Source organism: Brassica oleracea, chromosome C3 (genome assembly GCF_000695525.1).
Source record: "Brassica oleracea var. oleracea cultivar TO1000 chromosome C3, BOL, whole genome shotgun sequence".
Lineage (NCBI taxonomy): Eukaryota > Viridiplantae > Streptophyta > Magnoliopsida > Brassicales > Brassicaceae > Brassica > Brassica oleracea.
Window position 1 is genome coordinate 20,048,602 of NC_027750.1, and position 14,128 is coordinate 20,062,729.

The 14,128-nt window shown below is 34.8% G+C and overlaps 2 protein-coding genes and 1 long non-coding RNA gene across 14 annotated transcripts; 1 reads left to right on the top strand and 2 right to left on the bottom strand.

The window, feature by feature from the left end:
• Window positions 1-1,989: 1,989 nt before the first annotated feature.
• On the bottom strand, window positions 1,990-4,015 carry LOC106332545. Of its 2 annotated transcripts, none has more exons than XM_013771013.1 (2): window positions 2,492-4,015; window positions 1,990-2,334 (listed from the first exon to the last, which is right to left on the bottom strand). In XM_013771013.1, the coding sequence occupies exon 1, from the start codon at window positions 3,956-3,958 to the stop codon at window positions 3,284-3,286; it is 675 nt and encodes a 224-aa protein (XP_013626467.1). In that variant the 5' UTR covers window positions 3,959-4,015; the 3' UTR covers window positions 1,990-2,334; window positions 2,492-3,283. The 2 variants fall into 2 exon arrangements, with proteins under 2 accessions (XP_013626467.1, XP_013626466.1); XM_013771012.1 differs by having other exon boundaries at window positions 1,990-2,398.
• Window positions 4,016-4,640: 625 nt separating this feature from the next.
• Window positions 4,641-6,652, top strand: LOC106332119 (F-box protein At1g80960-like). Of its 2 annotated transcripts, none has more exons than XM_013770587.1 (5): window positions 4,641-4,733; window positions 4,910-5,128; window positions 5,198-5,821; window positions 5,903-6,091; window positions 6,221-6,538. In XM_013770587.1, exons 1-5 carry the CDS (start codon window positions 4,710-4,712, stop codon window positions 6,536-6,538), a joined length of 1,374 nt encoding a protein of 457 aa, XP_013626041.1. In that variant the 5' UTR covers window positions 4,641-4,709. The 2 variants fall into 2 exon arrangements, with proteins under 2 accessions (XP_013626041.1, XP_013626040.1); XM_013770586.1 differs by having other exon boundaries at window positions 4,710-4,733; window positions 6,218-6,652.
• A 2,147-nt stretch (window positions 6,653-8,799) lies between these two features.
• LOC106329144 lies at window positions 8,800-10,850 on the bottom strand. 10 transcript variants are annotated; one of them, XR_001267742.1, is made up of 8 exons: window positions 10,792-10,850; window positions 10,493-10,693; window positions 10,134-10,381; window positions 9,958-10,047; window positions 9,822-9,880; window positions 9,439-9,730; window positions 9,192-9,363; window positions 8,800-9,116 (listed from the first exon to the last, which is right to left on the bottom strand). It is a non-coding gene; the product is annotated as an uncharacterized LOC106329144 (long non-coding RNA). The 10 variants fall into 10 exon arrangements; XR_001267746.1 differs by having other exon boundaries at window positions 9,439-9,555; window positions 9,666-9,730; window positions 10,493-10,833; XR_001267749.1 differs by having other exon boundaries at window positions 8,801-9,116; window positions 9,439-9,540; window positions 9,666-9,730; window positions 9,997-10,047; window positions 10,493-10,833.
• Window positions 10,851-14,128: the final 3,278 nt, after the last annotated feature.

Consider the following 14,128-nt stretch of genomic DNA (forward strand, 5'->3'; position numbering starts at 1 on the left):
AAAACATAAATTTATTTAAAAATTCAATGTGCTAATCAGAAGCAATAAATATATTTTCGCACAAAAAAACACCTGAATTCCGAACACCCTCAAATCTGTAATAAATGATTTCAGCAATAACTATAATGTCATAAATGCAATGGTGTACGGCTTATATATGATTTACCTTCGATGCTAGATACAGAACACCCACCATCCGCCATACCCTTTCCTCCCTCACCATATCGGATGCAGCTCATGCCTCTGTGTGTAAAATTCGCTGCCTCAAGTTCCCTTGTTCGGTAGCCTTTTTTACTCCTCAACAAGGAGACAGGCAAAGAGATAGGGTTCGTACGTTTTGGTATTAAATAATTAATAGTTGCCCTGTTTTTAATTAATAAATTAAAGTAAAACACATGTTTTCCAAAGTCATCAGTCATTAATGGCCATTCGTTCACCTTGGAGCCGTTGTTTCCTCCGAGAAATCATCACATATAAGGCCTTCAAGTTTTAGGGTCAAATAGCCCAAAAACGAAGCCCAATACCATGTTTCCTTCTGAAATTAAAATAATATAATATTCAATTCGTCTCTTACACGCACATCCGGCGCGCGTGTGTCGGTATTCCTGAGGCAAGTTTTTCTGGGCAAAAGACAGTCTGTTCCCACGAATTTCAGCTCAAAATTGTGGGGCAAAAATGTTTAAACTGTCCACTTTTTCTTCTCTCTCCTACTAGGTTACCCAACAACCTAATTAAAACATGGGCTTGTCCAAATTTCTAATTCAAACTTAAAAGTTGCCCAATCTTCTAATTTTCCGTAACTTCTGTTAGCTTTTTTGACTTCTTTGTCAGAGAAAGCAATAAGATACATCTCTCTCTCTCGCTCGGCTGATAATAAATAGAAGTTAAATGCCACTGTTCCACGTCACAGATGATTTGTTACGCGGGGCCCATTGTAAGCATCATGAAAGATTCTGTTTTAAGTATAGTCTCTTCCAACATTTTTCAGTTCTTGTATATATATGCATGCATCATTGCGGTCTTCATAATCCAAATAAAATACTCTTTCTTATAATAATGATGATTCAGTTACGAGGACAACTTCTAGCCCATTTTTTTTCCTTTTCTTTTTATTATAAATAGGGCCGTTCAATATGGTAAAACCGTACCGAACCGAACCGAACCGAAATAGACAATATGGTTTGGTTTTGGTATATACCATATAAACCGAATGGATATAATTTTATAAAAACCGTAGGATTTGGATATGGTTTGGTATATAACCGATTAAACCGAATAAACCAAACAAAACCCATACTAACGATGTCAATCCTTTTGCACCTGCTCCTCCTGACCAACGTCGACGTGTCAAACTCGAGCTTTCACGGTTCAGCGATGGAGACCCAACTTAATGGCTCACCAAGGCAACTCAGTATTTCGCTTACCATGACATCACTTTTTTTTTATCTTTTTGCTTTATTTTAGTATTCACTAAATTAATATGAAGATGATAAATTTGATAGAAAATAATTAATGGGAAATTTTCACAATTCTATAAACATACAGAGTTTCGTGTTCAATTGAAAAAACATGATTTTAATGAACACTAAATATGGAAGTGTGGAAATACTTTTCTTTCATGTTTCTGTTTTGTTTCATATTTTTATTTTCAAAATTTCAGGCTTTGATTTTAATTATAGATTTGATGATTTTATTTGATGGTAGAAGCATTTTTACGTTTTTGTTCATTTATTTGAACATGTAATATATTTTTAATAAATGACTGTGTTGACAATATGACTCTAAAAATCATTTTCTATGATCTCAAACTAAATAATTATGTTTTTGATTATAAAACCGAATAAACCGAAAACCGACGGTATATAAACCGAACCGAACCGAAGTAAATATGGATTTAGAATGGTAGTTATATTTTATTAACCGAAATACCGAAAACCGAAAAAAACCGAACCTAAACCGAACCGATATCCGGATTGAACACCCCAATTATAAGTCTTATGAATATGAAGCCAGATCAATATTCATGAGCGTAATGTTTTAGCCGAGCCTAAGCACAGACAATTGAATTATATAAATCGTTCAGCCTTCATCTCTATAGGAACGTGGCATCACATCGTTTGCATGTGATCAGAACCATCGTCTTACTTATTCCTCCAAATAGCTCTGGCGCTCAAATGTCATGCCTCTTGAAGAACAGGTTTAAGCCTATTGTATCTGTTTTGCTCTGCTTCTTGTTCTGTTATTAATGTTGGATTGGGTTAGCCTTAGTCTCTTCCACACCATGGAAGTCTTCTCAATCTTCTCACCAGTGTCAAGATCAGCAGCAACCTTAGCCTAAGCCGTAGTAAGAAAAAAGATTCTTGACATTGCAACAACAAACTCACATTGATTTTGATAACTGCAAAGTCATATGTTAGTCACTTATTGGTCAAGGAAGAGTTCTCTCTTGTCCTTTTGAATAGCATTAGATGGATTCAGTTTCAATACTCACCTCTATGAAAGACTGAAAGTTCACTCTAAATCTAGTCCCCTTAAAGCTTCCCTTTTTACATTACCCATTTCATGTAACACGCGCTGGTCAAATAATGAACATCTGTAACGCGTCTTCTCGTCCATGTCGCGCGAGTCGGTGTGAGAGAGACCTTCAGTTTCAACGTATTGTCTCAAATCTTTTTCTTCCACTTTGAGACAATTTCCAAGTGCTGGTTTCTTCTTAGCATACACCAAGAACATACGATTCATGGTCATGTGTGTTTCCACAATCAGACCTTTCTGTTGATGAAAGATCTTGCACACATTGTTCTTAATCAGGATTGTCAGATGCTTCTCCTGCAACTGTCCAATGCTCAGCAGGTTATTGGTCAGGTTCGACACATAGTATACGTCAATTACCACTTTGAGTTATCTCTTCTACTTCGAACCTAACATTTCCTTTTCCTTGTACCATCATTTTTGCACTATTTCCCAACCGAACTGAGTGTTTGAACCCTTCATCCAGTTCGTAGAACCATGACTTCTCTCCTGTCATGTGGTTAGAGCATCCAGAGTCTAGAAACCAAACCCCTTTGCCCTCAGCATTACTCAAATCAGCGTGTGCCATTAAGAGTAACTCTTCCTCCTCGTCAAACTCCATATAGTTTGCTTTCTTCTCCAGGCTAGTGCACTCAAACTGGTAATGACCCAGTTTACGACATCTAAAGCAGTTGATGGCTGATCGCTTCACAAATGATCGACCTCTTCCTCGTCCACGATAACTGCTTCCTCCTCTCTGAGGATTCCATTTTCATCTTCCTCTACCATACCTTGGCTCATTATCCACTTGAAGAACCTGTTCTTCACTTCGTTGCTCAGTCACTTTGCCCTCATGAATCTGTAGAGACGCCTGCAGTTCATCCACCGAGAGACGATCAATGTCCTTGGATTCCTCAATTGAACATATCACAAAGTTGAAGTTTTCTGTGAGGCTCTGGAGTATCTTCTCAACAATCTTGACATCTTCAATGATCTCTCCACAGTTTCTCATATCATTGGTTGTCTCCATAACTCTAGCAAAGTATCCAGATACCTTCTCACCAATCTTTATCTCCAGTGTCTCAAAGGTTTTCCTCAGCCTCTGCAATTGAGCTCGCTTCACCCTAGCATTCCCTTGGTGTTTAACCTTCATCGAGTCCCACAGCTGTTTGGCCGTCTCCTTTTGGGTTATTGTCTTCAGCGTGGTCTTGTCGATTGACTGAAAGAGGTAGTTCTTTGCTTTGAGATCCTTGAGTTTTGCTTCATTGAGGGATTGTTGTTGCACAGGGCTCGGCGCTTCAATTCTTCTCAGATCTTCAAATCCTGGATCGATAATACTCCAGTATTCCCTGGATCGGAGAAGATTCTCCATGATCAAACTCCAGTGATCGTAGTCTCCATCAAATTTAGGAACAGCGGGTGTCGAAAAGCTTCCAGCGTCTGTCATATGTTTTTCCTCTCAAACTCTCACGTTTTGTTTCGCTAGTCTGAATAATGCGTTGTATTTCACAAAGAAGAGTACACAAGCTTTTATAGAAGCTTGGCAACATAACAACAAGCTTTTATAGAAGCTTGGCAACATAACAAGTAAAGCAACTAAACGGAGAAAGTAGGAAATAAGATAAGAGTAGGCCATTACACAACTACTCAACTACAAAACATAAACAACTTCCTAAAAGCTAGCTAGACTTATTCAACTTCAGACTTAGTCAAACTAACATCTAGCATTAGCCACTAGGTCATAGTTTTATTTTTTTTGAATTGAATGTTAAATTAATTCGAAAACAAAAAAAAAATGTTTTTTTACAAGGTGTTTTGAGTTATAGTGTTATATATGATAGTTACGAGGGAAAATAGATAGTCTTCCCAGTCTTCTTAAAGCTTCTTTTTATTACAGTACCCACTTTGTATTACAGGCACTTGGTCAAATGGACATCAATCAGACAGCCACGGGCCTTCTTGTTCATGTCGCGCGTGTCGGTGTAAGAGAACTTCCGTTCCAACGTATTACTTTAAAGAGGTCGTAGTCGGCTGTCTTATTTGGGCCTTATTATGATTTGGCCCAAGACATTGAAATAAAAGGAGAAAAAGTTGTACGAAACTAATAAATTTCTTTTTTTTTTTGTTTTCTATCGTCTGAGAATCTTAGGTTTTGAAACAGGTAAAGCTACAGGCTTCAAAACTGTGAATATTCACATATGGAGAGATCATCATCTGCGCAGGTAATATTTGATTGGATTAGCAAATTTTCTCGACATATTTGAGTGATATCGTTTTCTTCGATTTTAATAGGAAAAAGAACATGTATGGGCTTAATTACGCATAATGAAATTAAAACTGACATCATCAAAAGTATTCTCATAACCAATTAGTTCGTCTATTGTTATAATCTGATCAGGTGAAAGATGTTGATAATATCAGCAAACTCCCGAATGATGTATTGCTCTTGATATTATCAAGACTTTCCACAGAAGAAGCCATAAGGACGAGTGTTGTTTCGAAACGATGGGAACATGTTTGGAAGCAATTGTCTCATCTTGTCTTCGACATTCCACGGATTATCAATTCCACAGAGCTGCGTGATAGTTTGAATCGAGTTGATATATTGATTACTAAGGTTTCCTTTCTTTTTTTGTAATCAGTTTTTTCTGCTTATCAGTATCTTACATGCTTTTTATGGTTTCAGGTTATAAACAATCACCGTGGACATCTAGAGAGTTGTGTAATCAACCACTTCCCATACCACGGTGTAACTGGAATTCTTAATACTTGGATCCAATCAGTGACTTGCGTGAAACACACAAAGGTTCTTACACTTACCAACGATTTTCTTTGTCGGAATCCAACAAATAAAATCTTTGACATTCCCACAAACTCCTTCTCTCACCCGAGCCTTATGTCACTCTCTCTAAGTTCATACATTCTCAGAAGCTCACATCCTTTGATAAACTGCTCGAATCTTAAGACCCTCAAACTTGTATTAATCACTGCCCCCGAGGTTGGAGTCTTTAACCGGGTACTCACATCTTGCCCCTCTCTGGAGGTGCTTGTACTAGACATCGTTTGCGTCGACAACAAAAGTGGGGTTCCTTTGAAGATTGAGAACAACACATTGAAAGTTTTGCATGTGCAGGCTATGCATTACGTTGACGGTATCCAAGTGTCAGCTACTAGTCTAGATATTCTCATCATCGAAGATGCCTCTTTTGGGAGGGATGGATTTTTCCTCCGGTCCCCCAAACTCCAATTTGATAGGAACTTTTGGGCTCCAGGGAGGTTTGTGCCTCACATGAGCTACAACATATCAAAGGTATGAGTTTAGACTAACTAAGTTGAATATATGTACATTGTTAAGGTATTTGATTTTGAGTTTGACATAGTTTTTATTCAGGAGGAAAACAGCATTGTGCATGAAGAATATATGAACAACATACCTCGTCCGTTTTTTAGATCGGTTGCAATTATGGCTGCATCCATGTCGGTGAGTGTAGATTTAAGGAATCAGACACAAGTGGAGAGATTACGACAAGTCCTACGTCTGTGGACTCGTAAAATGATGGGGCTTGAGATCATATTTAAGGTATGTATATATATATGTACATTGATTCATGCTTGTTTGCTTGCTTTAAAGTTGAAGAAGACACCAGTGCCTTGACTACCAAGTCTAAATTTGCTTTAATGGAACGTGATTTGGTATGTTGTGCAGCAGGATTACAACGATGCTACTACCACAGAAGAAAACAGTGAGTCTTGGCATAAGAAGTTTTGGAAGGATAATATTAACAAAGATGCCTTCCCCAGTGCCAAATTCCGTGTGAAAACTGTGTGGATGAATAACTTCAGCGGTTCAGAGGAAGAGTTTGCCTTTGCGTCGTGTTTGATCAGACAAGGGACGGTGGTAGATAAGATGATGATCAAAACGTCTTCCTTGCCTGCAAGGAAGAAGTTGGAGATAGAAGCAGCAGTGGTCAAGCTTGAAGCACTTCAAACAGAAGATGAAAGGGAGCTTACCATTCATTGTTTCTGATAGAGTTTAATTTGGGTCAAACCTGTTCAACCTAATTTTGAAGATTTGTTACACTTTTTTTTTTTGTGAATGCTACGAACTTGTTCTTCTTTCGCTATAATTCAGATTGTGAACTGCAATGCATCAAAATTGATTCTTCTTAGTGAAATCTTCTTCATTGAGCCATTTTTTGGAACTGATTCTTTTGTTTGAAGATCAGTAGCACACACTCTTCGAGAGAACCCAACTAGAAATCTTAGAACTTATTGTTGGTGACATAGGATACCAAAGGGATTCATCAGAAGAATCAAACTAGTGAAAACTTGTGGAACAAGAAACAAGAATAACAAAACACAGAGTGATGGCTCTAAGAACTGGTCATGCAGTAACACAAAGGATCTTGGCTGTCCACTTGGTGATGTCAGAGTAAACATCTGATCACTCCTGAAAAAATGATTAGCGTCAGGTCTCATGAAAGGATAATAACGGTACATGGAAAAATCTATTGCATTGAGATGAGGTTGTTGAACGAAATAGGTCTGAGCTGGACCAAATAAAGGCCTTGGAACAAACGTCTGGTTCTGTAATCCTTCTATATTAGCCAGCTGGTTAGCCATTGTGTGCTGGTGAGTTGGTCTTATAATCTGAGGTCTCAAAGCTGCAGCGTTAGGACCCGACCCAGATGCATAGCTGTGAACCATCCTGGTTGCTTTTTGGTCAACATCGTTGGAAAAAGTGTACCACGGTTCACAGTTTGATAATCACTCCTAGGAAATTGATTAAAGATTTGAATTATTAGTGAAGAGACTAAGGCTAACATAATCCAACATTAGTAACAGAACTAGAAGCAGAGCAAAACAGAGACAATAGGTCTAAACCTGTTCTTCAAGAGCGCCAGGGCTATTTGGTTCAAATCTGTTCAATCTAATTTTGAAGATTTATTTACGAACTACGTTCTTCTTTTTGCTACAAGAATTGGTCAAGAAATTAATTATACATGGAACCTGTATAAATATTATCTTTTATGGACAAACAGATCCTCACTGCCAAACCCAGAATATAAGCCGTCCCAAACACCTATATTTTTTTTTCTGAAATCCCTTAATAACTGTCTATAAGTAGATTCCAGAGGAGTGACTGATAGTGGAGAGCTCAGAATCATTTTCTCTGGATCAACAGAGTAAAGATCAGAGTATAAACCATCTGAAAATAATTCAGATTGTGACTGCAATGGATCTTTTGATTCATTTTCTGCATCAGTGTCATCTTCTTAGTTAATTCTTATGCTTTGAGCCATTTTTTTGAACTGGTTCTTTTGTTAGAAGATCAGTAGCACACACTCTTCCAGAGAAGCAAACTAGAAATCTTAAGAATTTTTTTGTTGGTGACATAGGATACCAAATGGATTCATCAGAAGAAACAAGAAGAACAAAACACAGAGTGATGAATGGCTCCAAGAAGAACAGAAACACAAGTAATAGCCAAATGTGAATCAGATGCCTCCTGCAATAGAAGTATATTAAGAGCATCTTGCATTTCCACAGTTGCAATTGACTCTGTTAGGCATAACAATTCTGTCTTGCGAACCATTTCATGTAGTGATCCTTCTTCTGAGAATTGAACAACAACTCTATATGATTACACTAGAGTCGGTCCGCGGTACGAACGGATTTTATATTTCAATTTGATATATATATTATTTATATCATATTTTTGTTTATGTCTTACTTATATGTTATTTAATGTTTATAACATATTTTTTACGACTATAATATATTTTATTACAATTATAATAGGTGAAGCTAATATAAGGGACCCTATAATATAAGTACTCATTGTTTTAAGTAAAGCTACATTATATCTCTTCAAAATAAAATTTCATAAAAAGTAAATAAAACAACTATTTAAAATGTTCTATTAGTTAAATGCACTGAAACTTCTATGAAAGTATTGATATTAACTATATTATTTGATAAACTATAAACAGAAAACAATATATTACAATCTAACTATAGTTAAAATATAATTTGGGATTAAAACTCAGTGTAAAATGATAATCAAGATATTCTCAATATATATGCACAATTAATTTAATTAATATTCTTTAATATTATTTTGTTCCAATCAAAGAAAAATATTATTTTGGTTTACAATTACTTTTTAAAATACCAATCACGGTATTAAATTGTTATTAAAACACACATTTTATATACTTTCTATCTTAAGAGTCAATTTTGAATACCTAGATAAAAACACTATTTTATTATAAAAAGATAAAAAAAAAAACTAACAACAGTATTTTTGAAATAATTTTTTTCTTTTGCGATGAGTAGATATTCAAAGGGTATTCATACATGATCCAAATTTAGTTGCTTTTAGATTTGGTCTTGGAATGTATAAATTTACATGCTCTTGCTTCCTCCAACTTGAAAAGGCGATGGTGCAGACTTGGACGCCCTATGTTCCCCACACTGTTGAAATGCTCAATCTTTTTGAAAAGGCAAGATTCAGATCATGTTGTTGTCGCTCCTTTGATGCCTAGCATGTGCAACTACGCCGATTGAGACGGAAGCTGTGTTCCTCCTCCCACTGTCCCAACCTGAAAATGTTACCATTATAAATAAATATGTTTAATCAAACTGAAGAACTTAAAAAGTGAGATTTGATCAATGACCTCAATAGTTGGCGTAATGATAGAGATATGGATATCTTTCCCATTAATGGCTTCCATCATTGTGATGTGATGAACTCAGAGCTCTCCACGTTTTGAGCTGAATCTTGGAAAATAGCTATGAAAAAATCAAGGACTATATTGCTGGCGTGAGAGTTGAATGCACCTAGAGAGCCTGCAACAACAGAGAGCCGGTGAGGTTCTTGAGCATTTTGAGTTCCACAAAAGCAGCAGCACTCGTTTTCAACACCTTGTTCATGATCTCTCCTCTGATTACTGCCTCACAAACTACTGATTTGCCACGTCCCTCGATTAGTTCACAGCAGCAGATTTGTTGCCACGTCCCTCGACCCTCAATTTACAAAATCTCAATGCAACAGTTAAAAATATACCACGGATAAAGCTACAATTCAAATAAATAAAAAAACAAAAGAAGAAAAAGTAGATGAACTCCAAAGCATTTGAGATGGGTCTTACATCTTTCTCGGGCTTGGGAAGACAACATTTGACTAAGCATCATTTGTTAATGTTTATAAGTTTCCCTAAACATATGTTCCAATCAGAAAATAGATTAGTTCCAAACCGGAAAAACAAATCAATTTATTTTCCACTATAGACAACAACGACACACACCTTTTAGCATCTTCTGGTGTTCCCTCTTGTTCTGGACTATGATGATTGTCATGGTTTCCCTGGTAATTAGGTTGGTTCACGATGAGCCAAACATTCCAAAAATTCAATTTTCCCAATTGGAAAAATTAAAACTGACATAGGTGAAGGTTATAAGAAATATAGTGCCATGTCGAACCATCAGATCTTGCTTTCTACTATGTCTAATAGCTTCTGTTTCAGGATCAGTCTACACAGAAAAAGTATAAGAGACAAATTAGTAAAATATTAAATTGAAAAATCGTTACTTTCAAATAAGAGTTATGTTTGGCTTACCTTGATACAACGCTTTTGATTGTTGGAATCTAATTCATCAACTGCAACAAAAGATCTAACGAGCGTAGCCAGGAAAACCTATTCAACAAACTGAACTGAAAGTATTAAAACTGAAAAAACATAAATTTGTAGATTTTAAGCCGGGATCTGTTTAAAAAAACTATTGATCATGTGTTCCAAGAGCGGAACAACCTTAGTTCGCAGAATCTGAGCAACCGCACCCCCACCATGGAAGAACAATGCCCAGCCTTCAAATCAGAGAGAAATATAGATGAGTGAGGCAGCCATTAGACAGAAATAAAATTTTATGTCAATATATTAGGAATTGTGAGGATGATGCTATAGGGCTAAATCCTTACCTTTTTATAGGTGAGAATCTGAGAATCACCTCTTTGATGAAGGATAAGAATCACTGAATGCAAGAACGTGGTTGTAGCGGGCATGAAGAATTAAGCTTTCATTAATGATGTTCAATCAATTCGATTTGTAACGGTTCCGAGGTTAAGAATAGAGACCGACATGAACAGACACCATCGACTTGTAGATTACTGATGAAACGTCTACGCACACGCAATTTCAGAATCACCATTGATGGTACACAGATTTAGACCTTCGATGACCAGATGAACCCTAGAAACGTGAGTTGAGAAGAATATACCTGCCTCTGGACTGAATAAACACTGCTCCCTCTGTTTTTTTTTATAACATCTTATCTTTATTATTATCAAAAGAGGATTAAGAGAGTACATGAATCCAAACATACAACAAATACATTTTTAAGTAAAACATGATAATAGAAAAGTAATAACACGATGCTTCCTAACTCTTGTGCATGATAGACTGATTCGCTAACTTTATCTATTTTTGTTTTCGATCTTATATGATCTTGTGTTCGGCTACCATTTATTGTGATCCAGCGCCTTTTATCACTTAACAGATCAGTGGGTACGATCCATCTGTTACATCGAATCGTCCATGTCAGAATGTCAAAATAACATGACGTACACAATCTTCTCCATGGCCATGGTGGTTTAAGATTCCTTTTTTTGTTCCATATAACTAGTAATCCTTCCAAAGAATTTTCTGGATGGAAAAAACCACCATGTCTAACAAGCCATGGAAATACACGGACAATACAAAACCACCATGGTTTGATTGTTGGGAGATTGCACTCAACAATAATGGAGATAATAGACTCACCTATGAGGGAGAAAAAGGACTGGTCAAAGCTCTGATCCAAACCTCCTAACTGCCCAACGAACCAGTGGAGAAACAGAAAACTGTTTGCCCATGACGAAGACATTACGCGACGGCACTAGGTAGAGGAGAGATGGTGTGACGGTAGATCACGTCGCTTGATTAAACTAAGCAACGACAATGAATTTATTTGAACAAAAAGCTTAATAAACATATAAACAATAATCTAACAAGAGTACGAACCGACGCCGGAGCCGACGTCGGCCGGGGATTGTTGTAGAGAAACTGTTGTTTGTTTTCGCCTTTTGTGTCGCTTGCGAGACTGCTCCCTCTGTTTTATATGGTAAATATTGTAAGGAGTTTTAGCAAAAAAAATGTTTGTTTCACACTTTTCATATTTCAATGCACATTTTCTTAATTGGATATTGGATATTGTGTAACCAATCAAATAATGATAGATTTTTTATAATAGATTGAATTTATTAATTAAATAATATTTTTTACAAAAACAACAATTTCTTAATATTAGTGTTTTTAACTAAAATTACTTACAATATGGAACAAAGGAAGTATTATATATATACTAGCGATTTGTCAGGGGTCTATGTTATAGAATAATATTTGATATATGTCTAAATATTTCATTTTTTATATTGTAAATTAACACTTGAACGTCATGTGTGGAAAATGTTATTTGGTTTTTCATTAGTAGCGTGACTTTTTGGTTAGAAATACTTATGATGTTAATATTTGTCTAGAATGGGGAGTTGTTTATGAGAAAGTTGTAATAATATTGATGATTAGCTATTTTTAATCATTCGGATAAACTTTTTGTTTGTGGAGATGGTTCATATGTGTTTACTGCAGGTATTATATATTTTTTGAAGCATACATATAATAAATTTTTTACATGTAAACATAAAGGGAGTTAGGCTAAAAGCTCCTTGATTAAATACAAAAATTTGTTCAAGTATGTTTTTCTGACATCATCATTTCCTTGCATAACATGATTATGCCATATAGGTAAATGACATTGAAATAAAAATGTCTCCCAGCTATTGGTTGGACCCCTATGTAAGAGTTGTTTTAACGAAGATACTCTTATATACCTTTAACATAGTAAGCATGGTCGTTACCAGCGGAAAGACGTCTCATCATCATTAATTGTTTGTATCTTGTTTGTAATGCTAGTGAATGGTTTGTCAAAATCTTGATGTTTATAGTTTTGTACACCCATTTGACTTGAGCGGCCTTGGCTAAAACCGATGATGAATTCGTGTTATTACAGATGTTTCCCCTCAAAGATTGGCTAACACATGTGATGATATTTTCTTGGATTTTAAGAAATTTTTAAATGCTTGATAGTGGATGATTTAATTCATTTTTGAATTTTTATAATGGGTAATGTAGAAGAAGTGTAGCTATATTAAGTTGGTATTATTTACCCATGACTAATAATGCCAAAAACCTATAAGTAAAGTTTGAATTGAATTTTTTATTATATGTCAAGGTGGACTCATTAAGCTTAAAATGCTATTTATGCAAACTCAACTCATTATGGGAGAGTGTGTGATTTCTTAAACATTTTTATAAGTTTTCCAGAAAAATTCATTTATACTTTGAGACAAAAAGATAAATTATTCTGTTCTAAAAAAATATTAACATGTAACTCTTACGGAGATTGTATCATGCTGTAATTTTCAATTAGTTCTAATTAATTTCATTTTGTTAACTTAGAATATAAGCTGAAATATTAGTTAAGGCAATCATTTATAATATTTCTGAAATGAGAAAGACGTAATTTATTAATCGACTTATCTAATTATATTAATTTTATACCGCTGATTATACAATTATAATAACGCAAAATTAGTTTTTATTTCATAAACTGTAGAAATAAATGGATGACATATTCATATATAGTCATTTGTTTGTTGTTTATCTCCAGCTCTAAAATATACAATAACTACGGGCGGGTTGAAAATTAACAAATAATTAAAGTAGTTAGAGTAAATATTTAATATAAACTTTTATTATTTAAAATATACAAATTAGTTAAATTTTGTACATGTTATTTTATTTGAAGACTAAATAAACCATGTTATCTGAAAATTAGTTATGATTTTTTTAAATAAATATACTTGTTATTTTTTACAATATGATTTCTTTTTTTCATGTTAAAAGGTTTATGATGGTTTTATTTTGTTAAGTAATCTATGTTTTTATTATATATAAAGAATTGGATGTTATCTGAAAATTAGTTCGATTTTTTTTTAAAATAAATATACTTGTTATTTTTTACGATATGATTTCTTTTTTCATGTTAAAAGGTTTAAGATGATTTTTTTTTTTGTTAAGTAATCTATGTTTTAATTATATACAAAGAATTGGATGTGGTATTACAGTGATTTTACAGCATTATATATATATATATATAATAAATTCATGTTAAAAGGGGATATATTTCTTTCCACCAGCTCCTTTTCTGTGGTTTTTCTCTTGTATCAACCATATTGATCATGCTTTATTTTTCTCTCATCGTGACATCCACATTTCTTTCCAGAAAACATGCAAACCTTCTGAGTTCATGGTCTCGACTGACTTTATTAATTTACCAAAAATATGACAACAGGCAAGCAATAAAATATTATTATCAGTTTAGTGGCCATATTACCGATGAGAGAAAAATAAAACCTTACTAATTAAACATCGTACATGGCGAGATTGTTTTATTCTGCTGACAAACTTAAACATAGATGTAAAATCGTAATAGAAATTAATTAGTTATTAAAAAGATC

Excerpts from the sequence above, each read along its gene's own strand:
- LOC106332119 (XM_013770586.1), top strand. The coding sequence starts at position 4,710 with ATGGAGAGATCATCATCTGCGCAG. Across the intron at positions 5,129-5,197 it reads TTGATATATTGATTACTAAG|GTTATAAACAATCACCGTGG; the intron begins GTTTCCTTTCTT and ends TTATGGTTTCAG. Across the intron at positions 5,822-5,902 it reads TGAGCTACAACATATCAAAG|GAGGAAAACAGCATTGTGCA; the intron begins GTATGAGTTTAG and ends GTTTTTATTCAG.
- LOC106332545 (XM_013771013.1), bottom strand. The coding sequence starts at position 3,958 with ATGACAGACGCTGGAAGCTTTTCGACACCCGCTGTTCCTAAATTTGAT.